The sequence below is a fragment of the Eptatretus burgeri genome, chromosome 9, assembly GCF_056783735.1.
Source record: "Eptatretus burgeri isolate ZD-2024b chromosome 9, Ebu_testis_v1, whole genome shotgun sequence".
NCBI lineage: Eukaryota > Metazoa > Chordata > Myxini > Myxiniformes > Myxinidae > Eptatretus > Eptatretus burgeri.
The window spans coordinates 8,802,280-8,822,293 of NC_140969.1; the positions used below are offsets into that span (position 1 = coordinate 8,802,280).

Sequence of the window (20,014 nt, forward strand, 5' to 3'; positions counted from 1 at the left end):
TGCTTTCTTTTTACCATAGCTGAAGAATGCTGATACAGAGTCACATCCTGTCAGGGCATGAAACGCAGGAAGCCGGGTACACATTTCTGGAAGCAAGCTGTAACATATCTGATGGACTGGGATAAGCTTTCATCCTGCTGATGTTCTTTTCTCTATCCATATTTCGGCAGTGTCCCACAACTGTGGAAAGTAGTGGACTGCTAAGACAAGCACATCAGTGTCTGCTGATTTGATTGTAATGGACCCACGCACATTGTTACGTCTGAACTCATCATCGGCATGCTTCACATGAAGAAATATCAGAGAATCTGCCTCTTTCTGCATTGATGCGAGTTGACTGTCATGATACATTCCTGCAGATGAAAGGCATGCTGTAAGCGAACCATCAGAGAAGCCACCAGCCAAATAGATCCGCTTTTCTTGGTGATCTGAAAGTTATTTTGCTGCTGGTGCATGTTGCGTGACGTGACTACAGATGAAGTGTGTCAAGATGGATTTGTTTGATGATAGTGCCATAAATTTCGTTCATTGTGGTACTGGGCGTCCAGCAATGACTTGGTAGCGTGTAGGAAGAGGGCTCTTTGTCTTGTAATTTATGGGAAATTATGTGATTTTCTGAAATGGTCCAAATATTCAGATGGGATTATCCTTCAAATGTGAATATTTCATGGACCGCACACCAAAATATGAGGACAACAGGGCTAAATGTGTTACTGAGATCACCATCTTTCATATGAGATCTGTTGTAGCTTTGTGTCAAGCCGGTTGATTAAACTCCTAAAATATAGCCCTTTTTCGAGGTTTACCGCTGGCCTATAGGGAAAACGTACTAGGGGAAAACCTACACCTGCATGGCACACGAAAATTAACAACTTGGGTCGAGTCTATAGAAAGGGCGGGGGGGTAGTGTTACGGATCTGAAAACCATTTGCATTCAGCATACAGATGTCCCAAAAGCCAGTTATGTCATTAAGTATGTGTGTAGTCAGATCCCTTTCCTTTTGTCTAGTGGGACAATCAAAGGCGTGCGTTGCGATTTCTTTTTAGTTAGGTTATTAAATTTTTACATCCAACGAACCCTCCAACAAGCCCTCTAACAACCATCCCATCTGTATGACCCCTCGGCCCATCACGATCCACCACCAACCAGCTGCCTTCTCAAACCCTCATGTGCCAAGGCAAGATCTCGCAGTTCCGGTTTCTCGGCTTCCACAGACGTTGTAACTCTTTCACGACGACTTTTTGCAACGTTGATACTGTTATTCGTCAAGTATGAACCCATGTGGAAGAGTGGCTGGGGTTTCCCAGCAGGGGCCAAGGCCCCACCCCGGAAAGGTATGCCGTGGGCCCCTGTCCAATCAAAAGTGGACAGCGAGGTGTGTTCACCAAAGCCCCTTCCCGCTGAGGGAGCCCCATAAATTCCCGAGTACTCTCTGAGGCAGGGATCTTGGAGGGCCTTTTTGGGGTCTTGGAGAGTTTTTGGTGGGACTTTTTGGAGGGTTTTTGCTGTCACGAAAGGGGTTTTTGCTGTTACGAAGGTTGTCGAGGCTGCGAACATGTCTCTGCTGGCCCTCAACAAGGAAGGAAAGAGCGAAGCTCCCCCCCTCCATGGACGCCGCGACTCACCACTCGAGCTCCACCACGAACCTCGAGTCCCACACTTGCGACTGGGACCATACCAGCGACCATTGTCAGGTGCCGCAGCACGGAGTACCCCCTTGTTAGAAATGTTCCCAGTTCGTTTCCATCCCTTTTTGAATTGGTCCAGCATGGTTCGGATCTGAGTTTAGGTGGGGTTTTATCCCCGATAATCCATGCATTCCAGCCGGCACGGCTTTGGCAGTTTCCGCTCGGCTGCACCCGAACCAGAGTTGGTAGTCAGTTGTTGGAACTCTACCGCAGTCGGTAGAGTGACCCGGTTCGAGCAAGACGTGCCGAGGGCGTTGTTTCCCCGGTAGTCAAAATCGCGTCGTTATTTAGTTAAATTGGTTTTAGACAAATAGACCCAATGCTACGCGGTTGAAATATTGGTGATCACGGTCGGTTAAACGACCCGCCGGCTCGCAGAGTTATCCGAGCGACGGCCAACAATTCCGGGGAGTTTGGTGGGAGACGACGCAAGCTTTCCCCACCTAGTGGTCATTCTCGCCACCGACCCCTGGCCCACAACAACATATTGTTACTGGCCGGGGGGTCGGCCGCCAACTGACCGCTCTGAACGGAGCCGCAAGTCGAGTCGGCCCGACCGATCACCCGGAATATAGATCACCGCCCAGATAACTCTGAGCGATTGGTCCTTGTACAAGAACCGAAAGCGCCAATCGGCAGATCACGTGGGGTAGGGTCGATTGCCAATCTTCAATTGACCTAAATAACCACGTGATCCAACGACCGCGGTATTCCACCCTCGACGGAACTCGTACGGAACAAACCACCGAGGCGAGCTTGTCCGTGCGCAATTCCGAGTGCCGTAATCGCGGAGAACCGTCAGTCCAAATGTCCCCCTATTACGGCAAACCAACGTTTTTCTAACTCCCAACACACGAAATGTTCAGTCAATGAGGGAATGGACGCAACGAGCAGGTTTGCATTCACACAAGGACATTTATTACAATGACACACGTATGCAATTAAATAAGGCAAAAGACGTATGCAATTATACGAGCAACAAAAGCACAACAAAAGAACTACAACCGACTACTTATTATGTACACTCATTTACACTTAACAGCAGTTCCTACTTATTAGACGGGCCCACGGACACACGTACGCGCGCGCGCGCGCGCGCACACACACACACACACACACACACACACACACACACACACACACACACACACGAAATGGTGGCTGAGGCCTTCAATCTCGAGCTCCAGCTCGGAGGACAGGTGAGCTGAAACTCAGAGCTTGACTCGAACCTTTCCACCTCGTGTGGTCTTCAACTTGTCCAAACCCGGGCTCCAGCGAGAGCAAGCTGGATCCAATCGCCGCGATCCTTCCAGAGCTCCGGCGAATCCTCCCGCGCTTCTCAACACGTGCCGGTGAGACGAGGCGCCGATCCTTCCTGTCGATCGTCGCTTCCCCGAGGATCCAACTCCAAGAAGAGGCCGATGCGTCGCACCAAGCCAGGAAACAAAATGGAGCACGAAAAGCTCCACGAACCAAGAAGAAGAGGAAGAAGAGGAAGAAGCCTCCACTCGCAGCTTGAGCCGAACAACCGGCTCAAGTTCCTTCCAAAACAAAGCAGCAGCCGAAGCTCACTGAGCCAGCCGAAGCAAAAAGCTTCCGAAGGCCTCAAGCCAAGCAAGCCAAGCAGGACTTGATGGCCTGCTGAACGACTGCTCTCTCCGAAGCAAAAAAGCTTACTCCTCCCACGGGACTCTTCACGAACTCTGCCACGGGAAACCCACGAACTCAGCCCACGAACTCAGCCCTACCACGGGACTCCCACATGCACAAAGAAAAGATGTACTCTTTATCCTTTGCACCCCCTCCCCCGCACCCGGCGTGACTCATGCCCTCGTGATCCACCCCCCGCTCAACCACGGGTGGGAGGGAGTTGTTGACGTCACCGCAGGGTTCTTCTTCCTCTTCGCAGAAGAGGGGGGAGGGACGTCTCCATTGTTTCGTTCCCTAACTATTAAATCGATCCGCAGCGCATCTAATCGATTTCAAAACATTTAAACAATGGAAGGTGAGCTATCTAGGGAACATGCACATATCGACATAGCTGACTAAGGGAACCTGTATGTTGTGTGCAATTGAATTCCAAATTCGTAACACTACCCCCTCCCCTTTTTACAGACTCGTCCCGAGTCGTCACATTTTCGTGTGACCAGCATGTGTAAGTTTTCCCCGAGTACGTTCTACCTTCGGATCCCTGAGTGTGACATTTTTTTAGACGTGTCCCGAAAATAAATAACCTAATGTGCTGCGTAACTAACTAACAAACTCTCAGACTCATTCGGACAACTTAACTAAAATTGCCGGCACTAAAACAAACATGCAGGCGGGGGTTCACGTATTTACAATTTTCACTCAACTTAACCTTAACTTATAAATTTACACTAAACCATAGCCCAGGACTTGTAATCTGGGAAAGGGGAAAGTCATACCAAAGTCTTTGGTGCAGGGGAATGGATGGAGATTGTCGCAAAACACAAAAAATGGACTGGATGCACAGGCTGCCTGCAGGGCAGTCCTCACAAAACTGGATGGTCCTGGCACGCATGGTGATGGATGGACACAGGGGCAAACGCAAACAAGGGCAGCAGGCATGGGGTCATGGCAGAGGCAGGCAACTAGGCATGGCAAGGTAAGCCCATGCAGAACAGGCAGCTGCAGCACAACAGGCCGGCAGGTGAAGCTAGCCGGCCGCTGGTGTGGTTCTATCAGGTCTGGAGGGATTGTGGTGGTGCCGGCCGCTCTGAAGGCGGGCTCGGACCTAGCCTACTGTCTCCCCCCACTCTATCGCCTTTGCCTGTCTCTGTCCATACCCACTCCCTTAATTTGCCACACAACACAACAAAATTTAGCCCCTCTTTATTTTTATTATCTTTATTTCCCTTTTACAATTGTCTCCCTAACCCCCTTTATCGTCATTGTCTGGCTAACCTATCCTGTCAACCTCGCCTACTCCCAACCCCTACGTTCCCTCTCTGGAGGGGAATAGGGAGAGACCAGCGTCCTGTCTCGAGGCCCAACGAAGCCTCAGAATGGCCTCCTCAGAGTTCAGCGATCTACCAAGGTGAGTCCAGCGGCCTACAACGAGCGAAGGTATGGATGGTGCGAAGGGGTACGTCTCCTATCTACCCTAACATTCATTAACCTGAAACTACCCGGGGCTTTCCAAAAACGCCTCACACTTTAAAACTATCGGTTCTAAAAACCATGATTCCCGTCGCCTGTTTTGGTGTCCATTATAAGTTTGGGCCTTGCCCTCAAATTTTATACGTGCCCTCGCACAATTTCCTGGCTGGGCAGCGTGGCTCAACTGGCAGGAACTCTAATCATGGCACCCCCAGGCCCGCAGGCTGCCTCCGAGCCTAGCTGCTCCCTATAAATGTGGGGGGTTGCCCTCTCTGGCATTGCCCCCCTCCGATGCCCACGTGGCGTGTTGATTCCCCGGGTCCCTTTCCAAGCGTCGCCCGTGCCCACTACACTGCCCCCGTGGCATTCTGGCGCTAGGGGACCCGTTTCCGACGGGTCGCCCATGCCCACTACTCTATCCCGGCCCCTCTTGGGCCCTTGGCCTACTCTGGCTGACTAGTCCGGTGCCTGGGGTGCCCACTAAACAAATACTCAACTTTCCACAGTCACGCTCCCAGCCGGTTCATGAACTCTTGCACCCCTCCAAACAGGTTTCGTGCCTTCTCTCGACACCAACAACAAAACGACCTCCTGTTAGTAAATTTGAATAACCCACGATCTAACATTAAACTGACCCTGGGGTCACTTGGGTGGGAATCACTCCTCCCCCCAACCAGTCATTCGCACCATGCATACCACATTCGCTCCACTCGCACACTTGGGCCCACTGTTCTACACTCATTCCTCACACACTTTCCCTTTCGCAACTCACACCAACACTCCACACTGCCATCCTAACTAAATCCCCTGACTAACTCGTGCTCCATCGTCATCTCTTAAAACTCATGCATGTTCCATTTACTCTACGTAGCTAAGCTATGTCTCCACTACACATTTCCAGTCTGTCCGTGTCTCCAAAAATCCAAAAATTCCATTTCCTAAATCTAAAGTAAAATCCCTCGAACTAATCCATTCCACAGGCTCCATGAGGTACAACCCATGTCCCCATGAAGCCGGTCTCACTAACTCTAACCCATCCTCCTAACTAGTACTTCCTGTGCCCCAAAAACAAGGGGGTCTTCCACCCCTTGCCTGGGAATCCTGTTCACCCGAAGTGAGGCTTGCTTTTCTCAACTTTTTTTTTTTTCATAATGCGCACCACCAGCGCGGCAGTTCACAGCCGCGCTCTTTCCGTGACGTCATGGCAGCTGCTTGCGCCCCACACACCTCATCCCTCTTGGACGGTACCGTCTGGCAGGAATTCCCTTTTGTCGGATTCCAAACACACGTGCAGCCATGACGTCACTCTGCGCATCTCAAAGCAAGCCCCGCGTTTCGAGGGGTTCCCCACGTGAACACATGTGCTCTGCTCGTCGGAGCTTTACAAACTCGGAGCTCGTCTCCATTGTTTCATTCCCTAACTATTAAATCGATCCGCAGCGCATCTAATCGATTTAAACAATGGAAGGTGAGCTATCTTGGGAACATGCACTTATCGACATAGCTGACTAAGGGAACCTGTATATTGTGTGCAATTGAATTCCAAATTCGTAACAATATATATATATATATATATATATATATATATATATATATATATATATATATATATATATATATATATATATATATATATATATATATATATATATATATATATATATATATATATATATATATATAGAAGCCTGGTGTTGGCTTAGTGGTTAGGGTGGTGGCTTGGGATCCCAGGGTCCTGAGTTCAAGCCCTGTTGACTGCTGAATTAACACCAGGGGGTTGACTCAGCCTGTCATCCTTCCGAGGTCGGCGAAATGAGTACCAGTGTACTGGTCCCGATGTATGCCCCGGTTAGAATAGGTGTACCATATCCCTGTGTGTCGTAAGAGGCGACCAGGGTTGGCGTCAGGAAGGGCATACGGCCATAAAACATTGCCTCAAGAAAAGCCCAACCCCTGGCTGTAATGTAAAAACGGTCGGCTGTAATGTAAAAATGTAATGTAATGTAAAAAAATGGCTGTAAAAACGGTCATTATATATATATATATATATATATATATATATATATATATATATATATATATATATATATATATATATATATATATATATATATATATATTGTTGCGAATTCGCGCCCGCCGGCGTACGAGCGGCCACGTAACTCTAATCGCGGCACGTCGCCCACCGGACGGACAATTCCGTCGTGACCCTCTCGGACTAACGCCGGGAACTAGTCACAGGTGGGCCTTTCGGCCTCACCACGATCGTGCCAATCGCCCCCCCCCCGCGTGGGATAGGGTTGTTCGCCAAATTCGACCTACCTAAGTACCCACATGGAGGGTAGACCGGGCGATCGCACCTCGCCGCAGGTCGACTTCGGACACGGGCCACTTTAAGCGACCCGTTCCGTATTATCGGGATAACCGAGCGGTGTTATCGTCAACCTCGACGGTTCCGATTAATTATCGGGCGTATTTAGCCCACTACCGACCCTTTACGTGAAGTAAGATGGAGATTCAATTAAAGAAAAGACGAAGCGAAACGGAAAAAAACCGTTCAACATGAGGCACATTTATTCCACGGCAAACGGAAAGCACACATATACAATTACAACAATTATGCACCAAAAGCAATTGCAACAAAAGAAACACAACAATGCAGAGATACTACCGACTACGCGAGCACACGGCAACACTTACACAGTTTTACTTTACAGACAGCGCCGACAACACATATACTCAAAAGCAAAAGAAAAGGGCCACCCTCAAATACAAGGGGGCAGACGGGGCCTGTGGGCGCGAGGCCGCGTGGAGCCTACCCGTCTTGTGATGAGCCGCAAATGCCGCGGCGGTGCCCCGACTCCGCGCTCCTCCGCGGGTTTCGTTGGCACTGCTTGGAATGGAGTGGGAACGGGGCCCCCTTTCCGCACTATCTCAGCGCGGGGGGGGGGGGGGGAGGGGGGAATTGTTGATGCTCTGGGGAAAGAGGATAGCTGGCTTGCTTGGGTCCCGCGCCGAACTACTCCACTGCGACCTCGACCGCGCTCCCGGCTTCCCCTCTCTGCAGCTCCCCGACAGACTCTGAACCCCGACAGACTCCGACTCTCCTCCAGACCCGTCTTGACTGCTGCTGCCACACTCCGCCGCCGTCACACCTCTCCAACTCGCCCGAGCCCAAAACTGTGACCGCCTCGAACTGCTTCCGACCCAAAACTTCTCTGCCGCCGCCACACCTCTCCAACTCGCCCGAGCCCAAAAACTGACTGAATTCGCCCCGCGCTCGGCGCTTTATAGTATGGCAGGAGAACCCATATGCAAATTTCCGGATCAGGATGAGCTCGGGGGCGGAGCCACGCTCGCCCATTGGACGGAGGAAAAGTGGGCGTGAACCTCCCCTGATCCTCGAATTTGCATATATCGATTCTACTCCGACGCGCCTGGAGGCGGGGCCAAATCGCCCGGCGCTTAATAATTGGACGGATCGGAAGTGGGCGTGTATCATTCCTGATCCGACTTTTCCTCGGAAAGGCCGCTTTTTGCACCCGCGGCTCAGCGCGCGTCCCGCAAGAAGCCAGGACAGCCTGACGCTTGGCGTTCAGAAGTGGTGTGGGAATGGCCGCAGAAGGAGAAGAGGTGAGGGTGGTGGAGGGTTTATTGTGGTGGTTTATGGCCATGGCGACGCTTGGAATGGTGGTGATGCGATGTTTGCGAGAGCGAGTTGTGAAGGTAAAGGTCGTGGCTGTTGGCGTTGTTGTTGTTGTTGTTGTGAAGCGGGGTTGCGGTTGGTGGTTGTTGTGTGATGGAGGTTGAGACGTGGTTGGTTCAAAATAAAGATAGAACAGAAAAACGGCTACCTTAAAGGGTCGCAGCTCGAATGAATCACATTTATTCCCTCTAAACAACGGGTTTGGGGCTTACTACACATGTACTTACAGAGATATCTCACCTACGGGACCTGAATGGTGGTTTACGAATTTCCTCAACCACAACAATATATATGTGCATGTGGCATAACATAGATGAGTGCACACGAAAGAGTGAGACACGGATCGACCCGGACGGGTGTAGTGGTTAGTGTAGCAGACCGGAGGGGCGAGCCTCCTGAGCGGGACAGACCTGTATTGGAAACTATTCCGGCCCCGCGAGAGATGCTTTCACGGCATGTCCGGGAATGTGCGCGGTCCGTACTTTGCCAACCGCCCAAGCACGGATGGTGACTCGATGTGTTGATGCTCTGTGACAGATAAATCACTGGAGCACGGATGGCGAAACAGAACGGATTTGGCTACACATTGTTTTCCACGGGGACCAGGTGTGCAATATGCACGGTACCCCCAGCATGAGCAATGGGTGTGGCGAGCATGGCTTGGTTCCCCGTGGAAAAACCCCAATTCCCAGTGGCAAGAATTCAAACACAAATTGGCTTGCAACAGACATGTGACTGAGCACCTCTGCCGACGCAGGTCTCATGTGGGTTAGAGACGGTGACAGTAACTCCCATGTGTGGAGCGCAGTTGCGAAACAGCCCGACACAATCGGGGCCCAGGAGCACTAGCCTAAGGGGGCTGGCATTGTTAGGCCCACATGGGGGTGCCAGCGATTGTAGCCTCTATGTGGGTACCGAAGCAGCGACCATGAGGGAGGGCTGGGATCAATTTAGGGACCAAGAGCGACAATCAGGACTGTTTAGGTAGAGACATGAACGTGTAGTGGGGACGTAGCTTAGCGAAAAAGTTAAATGGAACGTGCATTAGTATAAGGGATGACGAGGGTGCACTGTTTGTGGTGAGGATGTTGAGGTTGTGGAGAGATTCACTTACCTTGGCAGTGATATTCATGTCTCTGCTGGCTGTGAGTCAGAGGTCAATAGACGTCTGGGTCGGACCTGGGAAGTCAAGGATTCACTGGATAATGGGGTGTGGTGCTGCCGGTACCTGTGCGGAAGGACGAAAGTCTGAGTCTTCAGGTCCTTGGTGCTTCCAGTCTTGCTCTATGGATGCTAGACTTGGACTCTGACCAAGGATCTGAGACGGAGACTTAATTCCTTTGGTACCACGTCTCTTCGGAGAATCCTTGGCTATTGCTTGTCGGACTTTGTGTCCAACAAGCGGTTGCTGAGAGAGACTCAAATGAGATTTGTTACCTGCATGTCCGTGAGCATCAGCTGCAGCTGTATGGACATGTGGCTTGTTTTCCTGACGCTGATCCTGCTCACCAGATTCTCCCAGCGAGGGAGTCTCGTGAATGGAGGAGGCCAATGGGCCGACCACGTGCCTCGTGGTTGCAGCAGGTTGATCAGCATCTCGAGGAGATGGGTATGGGCCAGGCATCTGCCTGGGTGATGGCCAGATGGAGGCTCCTGGAGTACTGGCGGAAAGTGGATGCAGCGATGCGCTGCTCTGGCGCATGCTCCCATACCTGACCTGATATATGTCTGCACAAAAAAAACCCAGAAAATCTTGGAATACACTTTTATGATCGATTAATTGATTGAAGTGAAGGATTTTTGATGACCCTGTGGTTGACTACTTTTTTGAGTTTAAGGATTTTGAAGATCTGGGCTTGCTCATGCAATCATTTCCGATTTATACTGATTGTGAAGTTTTTGTAAATACGATACTTGATTAGTAGTTAAATACTAGCAGGGATACCCATGCTCCGCACGGGAATCCCGTGGATGACGGCGGGTCTGAAGGAGTATATCTCACAGTTAATTGTGAAATTCTAGAGGCTGCCACCATTATTATTTTTTTTCATCACCACTATAATATTATATTTTCCCCGCCATGTTTTATATGCAGAAGACTCGAGTTCAAAAATGTTAAGATTTATTGCCGCATCAGATAAAAAACCATAATGCCTCAACAATGTGAGGCTGGTTTCATGTCATCATTTGCGACTTAATTTATACGTCGGGCATAACCTAGCCTGGCCCAGCGTATTTGATTTATTTACGTCTATTATCCTGATAAAAAAATTATGTTATATTATGTATACGAAGTTACAACGTACCTCCGCCCATAACCATTCTATAAAATATCTACATAGCCCATAACCATTTAATTATAAAATATTATACACATATGCCATACGCCATCACCATTCTATTTATATCTGTAATATGTATATATACAAACCACCACCACCATTTTTATTTTTCACCAGCAACATGTATTTCCTTCATCGCACATCCTATTCCCGTTTATGAAATAACTGAAGGAGCTCAATTTTAGTGGAGTGCTCGAGGATTAACAATATTTGATGTCTTCCCCTCCGATGATCCCACACGCAAGAAAGAAATGGTTTAATATTCGCAAGATAGAAATCAAACCCGATCGTGTTTATACACCGCACAGCGTTTAATAGTCGCAACATAGAAATCAAACCCAATCGTGTTTATACACCGCACAGCGTTTAATATTCACAACATAGAAATCGAACCCGATCGTGTTTATACACCGCACAGCATTTAATATTCGCAACATAGAAATCAAACCCGATCATGTTGATACACCGCACAGCATTTAATAGCGAACGTAGTGAGCTTCATACTCAACGTGTGCACATGAGAGAATAGTAAACAACAACACAATATCCTGGCAATTTGGAATCCGTGTCGTCGGCTCTGACCCTTTTGCTTCCGGTTTTTGTCATGGGGAATGATGCGTCCCTGGAGATAAAGGCATCGTCGAAGACATGAAAGACCCAAATATCAGACATGGTGTATATTTCCTCCACTGATTTTAATAAAGATATCTCCTGCATCATCAAAAAATAATTTTTAATCGTGATTTACATTATTTGATCGCTGATCCCGAATCCAGGCCGAAGTGACGTAAAAACGTTATACAGTAACAATGAAAATGGTTTTTATAACCATGGTTATAACAGTAATGAACAAAGAAAATGTTAATAAAATATGACTTACAGATGATTATTATATCATTATACGGTATAATATACATACGGTCATTTTTGCAAGTGTGTCGAATGCATCAGTCATAAGGCCAAAAAAAAAAAAAATGTTGCATTGGCGTAACCCGCCCGACCCTAAAAATTCCGCCGACCCTACGTTTTTTTTTTGTTTTTTTGCTATCGAAAAATTTTGCCGAACCTATTTTATTGCTATTTTTGTTGTTTTGCTATCGTTTTCAAGTATCTTGTTGATTGCGATCGCAAAAATCCGGAAGTGTTTCGGACAGAACCCACCGACAAAAAGGGTGGTACTCGAGCCGGGGGAGATTTTGGGAGGGATTTATTAGGGAAAAAAAAAAAAAAAAAAAGATCCCGACCGACCTACCCTATTTTTCAGTGACCCGTTACGCCAATGCAACATTTTTTTTTTTTGGCCTAATTCGGAAACTGCGAAGTCTGAAGTCATTGTCTTCAATTGACTGTAGTATTAATTTCTCATTCTCTAGCAAATTCCGTTGGTCCCATGTCAATCGGCTGAACTTGAAAAATTAACGTTACACAATCAGGTGATGACGTCATAATTCGGAAACCGGGAAGTCGGAAGTCATTGTCTTCAATTGACTGTAGCATTATTTTTTTCATTCTATTGCAAATGGCGTTGGCCCCATGTCAATCGGCTGAACTTGAAAAATTAACGTTACGAAATCAGGTGATGACGTCATAATTCAGAAACCGGAAGTCGGAAGTACAATTCTTTTACATCGGGACACTCCCGGGTACATGTTCTGTCAGCATGTGAAGTTTGGTGAGGATCAGTCCAGTACTTTTCGCGTGCATAGGTCACAGAGAAACACACACACAGACACACAGACAGACACACTTTCAACTTTATATATATATATATATATATATATATATATATATATATATATATATATATATATATATATATATATATATATATATATATATATATATATATATATATATATATATATATAGTCGTTTTAAAAAATATATAAATGCACTGGAATTTATTTTGTTATCCCATCCATGGTATACAGTTCGGTGAAGCTTGCATTGAGATCGAAGGTTCATTGCTCACCAATCTGTCTGATTAACTCACAGCAAGGCAATTTGAACAATCACGACTGCGGCACACACAGTAATTCATTCAGGATCCCAGCTCGCAACAACACACTGAATGCTGAACTCAGTAGTGTTTTTCTTTTTTTGCCAAGCAGCCTTTTTGCACACCTCAGCAGTGCCCCAACTCTCTAGTTAATACAGTGTAAACAACTTTGCAACACATTAGAAAAAAAAATATATATATATATATGTATATGTTCTGAAATGCAATAAAATTGTAGTTTGAAAAGATTATCCTCAAATTTGGATTTTATGTGCAAAATGAACTGACAGAATAGCTTAGAGGTGTGCACACTTCCCTTTTAGCTGTCTGGGCTGAGTTTTCAACTTGACCCATAGATTCCGAGAGAGAAGGACTGGAACCTCCCATGCTCGGGGTTTGTAACTTGAGTCTGAAGGATTAACTTGAGTCGGGGGCTAAAATGACTTCTCGAAGGGATAGAGACACGATCTCGGGATCCACATAGGGGTTTTTGAGGACAGCGAATTCAATAGTGCCATTTTCAACACCACCTGAGGTCATCTTCAAGGTCAAAAGGTCATATTTCAAGGTCAAATTACTGAATTTTGGTATTTTTTGCCCGTTTTTGTGTCTAACTCATAAACGGTGAGCGATGGCTGATTGTAATAAGATGCAAGTGTGCAGAGCTGTCAAACTTTGATATTTATTGTCATATATCGTATTACATAAACATTATATGCATGTCACAACACTGTGCCTATTACAACTATGTCTATGTCTATCACTAGTTGGAGAGCTTTTCTTGCCTCCTGAGGCATCCCAAAGCTTTTTCTTTGTCACTTACTTTAAGGACATGAGCTTTCAATGGAATGTTTGCTAAAGTAGTACATGCAGCATTACTACTAGCTAAAGGTGCATCTACAGAGGATAACAGCCCAGCAAAATGAAATCGGCAACGCATTTTAGTCTTGTCATACAAATTATAGGCATTATGTACAAAAAAGACGGTTGACATAGTCGGCACACTCAATCCACCTCTATTCAAATTATCTGGAAACTCAGATGACACCTCGTTACCATCTTCATCATCAATGATCTCCTCCAAACTAGTGCTATTGCCATATTTATGAACAAGGTGTCCGGCCAAATAAACTACTTTCTGCTTAACGGCATCGTCAGACCCCAAGAGATCCTGAGTGTCTTGAGGAGTAATCTCTTCAATGAGTTCACTTCGCTCATCTGGATTTATGGAAGTTGTACAGTTCTTGTCGCAATCAATCACACGAGAAATAGATTGGGGCATAATGTTATGCTTAATGAGTGTTTGCAAATTTACAATTTTAGCTGCATCCAATAATGTCGACAACGTCAATGTAGAAGTTTCCACTGCTTCTTTGCCTGGCTTGGCCGAAAAACTTTTCCAAGGCTTCATCTGCAAATATAGTAGGAAGAACATAGTCAAAGTCTTTCTCTGCCAGAAGCAATTTGGCAGCATCCACATTATTACGTGTGGACACAGTGAAGGCTTCAGCAGTTTGCTGAGTTAGCTTCAGCTTACGACCACCACCTCCTTGCCATGCGCAGGTAGATATAATTTGGCAGGCCTGCTCCAGCCTAGTGAAACTTGTACAGTCTGCTGTCCAAGGCTGTCTGGATTTGTCGCACAGATGGATAGCTGAGAAACGGTCTTTCACGTTCATCATCTTGAACCACTCACTCATTATCTGGGTGAGGATGATTGTGCCTTCGCTGATGCCCATTGAATCCTTGAAGGTCTTTAAAGCAGCGACAGTCTTGTCATTGAACACTTGGCATACCAATGGTACACTCTGGCATTGAAGGGGCTTGGTGGGGAAAACAGCGGTGTGCGTCAGCTTGGTTAAGCGAATAGGAGTAGCCCGGTCGATCTCATAAACCTGAATATCACTCCAGTAAGCTTTTTACTCATTACCATCCACGACAAATGAGAGTGTCTTGCCATCACCAGTTATCCAGTTGTTGCGAACATTTTGAAGATGTGCACGTAGTCGTACACTCAGAACATAGATTGCTCTTGAATTGACAGCACTTGGCAACTTCCTGGTCCTCCAAGTTTTGAATAAACACTGCATTTGGTATTGCAATTGTCATATATCAAAGAAATCACAGTACCACCAGCACCAACTACAGCTGATGCAGCTTCGATAAGGAGTTCCTTCTGCTGATCGGCAGTTAGTTTTTTGCAGGGCAAAATGCGTAGAATATAGCGTGGACCACCGAAATGGCAGGCAACTTCAACAACCATAGCATGTGAAGCAAGCATTTCATGTTCACCCGCTGCTGCATTTTGAGCATATCCTACAACATGCCCTCCAGAAAATCGCAATGTCTCGACCAGCTTTACCTCGTCAAACATTAAATTGACCAAACGCTGCTGTGGTTTAAGCTGGTCGAACAAGCTTTTGAGGTTGGAGTCCTGCTGACTACTAGCAAGCATCTGTTTTACCTTTTTTTTTGATGGTAGAATGGTTAAGCCGGATCGACGATTCATTTTGTATGTACTGGGTGATGTGTTATGAAGCTGCATTGCGAAAATAATAGTATCAGTATCAAATCGGCGACGATCAAGAGGTTTGAACATAAGATGCAGCTGCGACAGAAGGAAGGTGAAATGAGGAAGCTCGTGTGTCTCAGTCATCCAACAGAGCTGGCTTATTACAAACTGAAGACTTTCCTTGCTTGTGCATTCATAGATGTTTACCTGGTCAGTTATGGATCTAATCTGGGACCATTTTGAGAGCAGGCTGTTCTTCTGCAAATGAAAAAGTCGTTTGGGCACCTCAATGCCATCTTTCTCAACTCTATTCAAGAATAGAAATCCAAAAGGTGAGTGAACTTGTTGGAAATGAAAGAACTGCTTGACAGTTTGTCTAGTTGCATCAGTTCTTGATAGGTAAAGGTTTTCCTGGTCTTTTATGATGTCAAAGCTAGGAAAATAGGAGCTGATTTTAGCACAGAAGTGGTCGAAATCTTGGATATTGTCTGCAGCCTTATCAGCTGCCTGCATCTTCTTAGCTCTTGATTCTGACATAGAAGATGATGTTGGGTGTGGGGCTGAGGTCACCTGCTTCAAAGCTGATTTTGGTACTCCAGGAAATATTGATGGGGGTTCTTTGGGTCGTTTGCCATCCCTAACTGACACCCAATCACAATTGAAATGCGTCTCACAAATATATATATATATATATATATATATATATATATATATATATATATATATATATATATATCTCCTTTAAGCACCTCAAGCTTTCTTTCTCATTTGGCATTGCCAATATCCATCTCTCCCTCTCCTCAGGATCTTTTGGGAAGGATATGACCTTTACATAAGGCGTCCCATCATAGTTTCCTCTACAACCAAAGCAGCTGCAACGACGTGGCATATTGTCACCAAAGCAGGAAACAACACAAAGATCCTGTGAGATCACCAGCTGGACAATTTCTGAAAGAGAAACAAACAAAACATACATTAGTTAACGATGATAGAAATCAGCAAGTAGGTGCAGTAGGTGCACAATGTCATGTTTTGTCATAGACTTTACAAAAGTTTTCCTCTATGAGTTAGACACAAAAACGGGCAAAAAATCACAAAATTCAGTAATTTAACCTTGAAATATGACCTTTTGACCTTGAAGATTACCTCAGGTGGTGTTGAAAATGACAGTATTGAACTCGCCGTCCTCAAAAACTCCTATATGGATCCCGAGATCGTGTCTCTATCCCTTCTAGAAGTCATTTTAGCCCCGGACTCAAGTTAATCCTTCAGACTCAAGTTACAAACCCCGAGATCGTGACGTTCCAGTCCTTCTCTTTCGGAGTCTATGACTTGACCCAGTTATATACTGTCATGCTGATGTTTCATATTCAGAGCAATGCATCAATGTGTGCATGTTGATGTTAAAGGAAAGCGGATGTTAAGCCAAAGAACCCTTCTGCCAGCACTGCTCGGTAGTTGTTAAAAGATACCATGGTGTCTTTCATGAAGAAGATGTGCTTTATCACAGACGCACTGAAAAATTCAAAATTCCTGACCTGACGGGCTTGCAAGGCAATGGAAAACCACCCAGCATAACCCTTGTCAAGAAACGCTCTGTCAAGAGTTCGTACATTGATAATAATAATGATGTAGAAAAATAAAATGTGGTTCAGAAAATGAGCACAATGATAAAAGTTTGCATGGAGGCAATATTTTTGTATTCAATATATTTTCTGTCTCATTGCAGAGGCCCGAAGAGGTAGCTCACGTGGGTCCTCACGCAGTCCCTCAAGATCCAGCACCCCCTCTCGTAGAGGGGGAGTCTCCCGTTTCCCATCACGAACCTCATCTCCGAGACGCCCTGGAGCAGGATCTTCCAGAAAAAGATTTCCTTTTGGAAAACGAGACAAGGACAAAGTTCAGACTGGAGCCTCGAAACCAGAACGTGTCGTTCCAAACCCACCTGTTTCAAGATTTGATCAGAACAACCGTGGGCAACCTGGAAAGGGGACGTTTCCTCATGGAGCTTCAAATCCCAGGCAGCCTCCACCTTACGGTGCTCAGAATCCAAACCAGCCACCACTACATGGTGCACCTAATCCGCTGCACCCTCCTCCACAATATGGTGTTGGTAATCCAGTCCATCCACCACCTCATGGTGGTTCTAACCCAGCACATCCACCACCATATGGTGCACATAATCCAGCATACCCCCCTCGACTACCACCTCATGGAGCTTCCAATCCAGTACACCCTCCACCTCATGGTGGTTCCAACCCAGTGCATCCACCACCACATGGTGCTCATAATCCAGCATACCCCCCTCCACCACCACCTCATGGAGCTTCCAATCCAGTCCGCCCTCCACCTTATGGTGGTTCCAACCCAGTGCATCCACCACCATATGGTGCACATAATCCAGCATACCCCCCTCCACCACCACCTTATGGAGCTTCCAATCCAGTACGTCCTCCACCTCCACCAGCATACGGCTTCAATCCAGGATATGGTGGTCCAAACCCTGCCTACCAACCAGCTAGGTCAGGATTTAATCCAAGCTATAGTGGTTCACAACCAGGTTACAGACCAATTGCTCCTGGTACAAATTCCTTTGCACAAGGATACAACTATGGTGCACATCAACCAGGCTATTCCTCTGGCTGGGGTGGACACGCCTATGGCTCACAAGGATATGGTGGAGGCTTTCCAGGATTCATGGGACATAAAACTGGCTCAAACCGTTTTGGCATAAACCCGATGTACCTTTTACCTTTGGTCCCATTTTTAACTTACAAACTTGGTTCAAAGCTTCACTCTGGAAACAACTATCCATCCAACTCATTCAACCATCACCATCACCACTACCACCATCACCATCACCGTGGCCCTGGGTCAAGAGATCAGCGTCCTGGAACTGCAGACAGTCAATTTCCTGTGGACGCAAATGCCACATACTTTAATCGTATGTACACATTTACTATCTTCTCCACATATCTAATTTATTATTTTTCACTCTAGACAAGGATGTAATGTACAATCTACTGTATATCAGTTTTCTCCAAATGCAAATGAGGCAGGGAGGGGTGGGGGGAGGTGTAATAACAGAAAATATCATATTTTTCTGTTCTACATGATTCTCCTGCTTTGGCTGGTTTGTGGTTAAGAAGTACTTCCTTTTATATATTTTTGCTTGCATGTACCTAAGTCGTGTCAAAAGGGAGGGTTTGATGCACTCATGTGTCCCATTTCTCAGTCGCAATATTTGCTCGCTTACACTCACTCATATTTCTCCTTTTTAAACTGGAACACATTACTTCACCAAACACCTGCTTTTTGACACAACTGCCCTGTGGGGCTGGGCTTCGCCTTCCTTTCATATAATTATTTATTTAACCAAATTGAGATCCTATAAATATTTTTTATGTTCTATTTTAGGGAATAACTTAATTTTCTTGAACACTCATCACCATCGAGTACACCTGAACTTGCTTCTTTGTTTAAGTATCTTTGTTGAGCAGAGGTGAAATGACAAACCTCTCTTAATGGTCTTGTCTGAGCACTATCAGATCCACATATCATCTGAAGATTATAGTAGATTATTTTCCCATTGATTTCTTAACAATCATCAAAGTTTTCTGCCCATTCAAAGATGTTTATTTTCTTTATATACTCTAACTTATTTGTATTCAAATTTATCCGCTTATTTGTTTTATCTACTTTTTACCCCTGTTATTTCTTAAATATGACTTATTTGATATTTCTCACATTCATTATGTTTTCCCTTTAAATGCCAAGGCTGTGATTTTCTCTACTCTTTGGTTTGGTTATTGCTTGGTGTTATTATTTTATATACCAGTAAAAAAAAAGGCAGCAGTAGCCCGATAAAACCTCCTCACCCCATTTTTATTAATACTTATATTTATATCCCTTTAAACCCATCAGGTAAGTATTTATTCCATCACTCATTATATATATATCTTTTATCATCAAATGCTGTTAGAGCTTTCTTACTTCCTGTCTCTGAGAATATTTCATGTTTATAATTTATATTTATAATAAGATTCATCTCTGTAAACATCTTCTCTCTTCCATATACATTCAAGGTAATGTTTAAAGTTCATAGTCTCTTTTAATACACTTCTTCAGAACTTTAAGTTTATTTTCACATTTGAATTCATTTAACCCTCTAGTTAAGTATTTATAAGCATATGCCTTTGATTTAACACTGACAAATTCACTTAGTATCTTTTCACCTAATTGGTTCACGAGTCAGTAAGTGACCACTATATTCGTTATGGGTGTCTGTCTGTCTGTTTGTCCCAGGCATAGCTCCGTGGGTTTTGATCCGATCGTGATAAAATTTGGGTGTGAGGTTTATATCATGATCTAGTTGTGTTTTCCTGAGAATGGGCGTGCTGCACCCATTATGGGTGGAGCCACGCCCAAAAAACATGTGTTTATAGGGGGTAGCCGATTTCAAGTTACATCTTCTCCGAGGGGGTTTGTCGAATCTGGCAGGGGTTTGGTATTTGGATAGCCAATGGCACCTGCATAGCCTCACGGAGCTCGATTTTTCATTTTCATCCCAAGGTCAAGGTCACGAACTTAGAAAATTGCGAATTTTGACATAAAAATCATACGACCGCCCAAACTTGAGAACTAGG

At 45.6% G+C, this 20,014-nt stretch overlaps 1 protein-coding gene across 6 annotated transcripts in view; it reads left to right on the forward strand.

Annotated features, from left to right (window-relative positions):
* The window catches only part of LOC147019491 (contactin-4-like), a 182,287-nt gene that overhangs the window by 24,954 nt on the left and 137,319 nt on the right, over nucleotides 1–20,014 (forward strand). For all 6 annotated transcript variants that reach the window (XM_085894029.1, XM_085894030.1, XM_085894032.1 and 3 more), the window contains exon 3: nucleotides 17,098–18,312. In XM_085894029.1, the coding sequence (XP_085750155.1) occupies nucleotides 17,098–18,312 (1,215 nt within the window). The remainder of the gene's footprint in view (nucleotides 1–17,097; nucleotides 18,313–20,014) is intronic.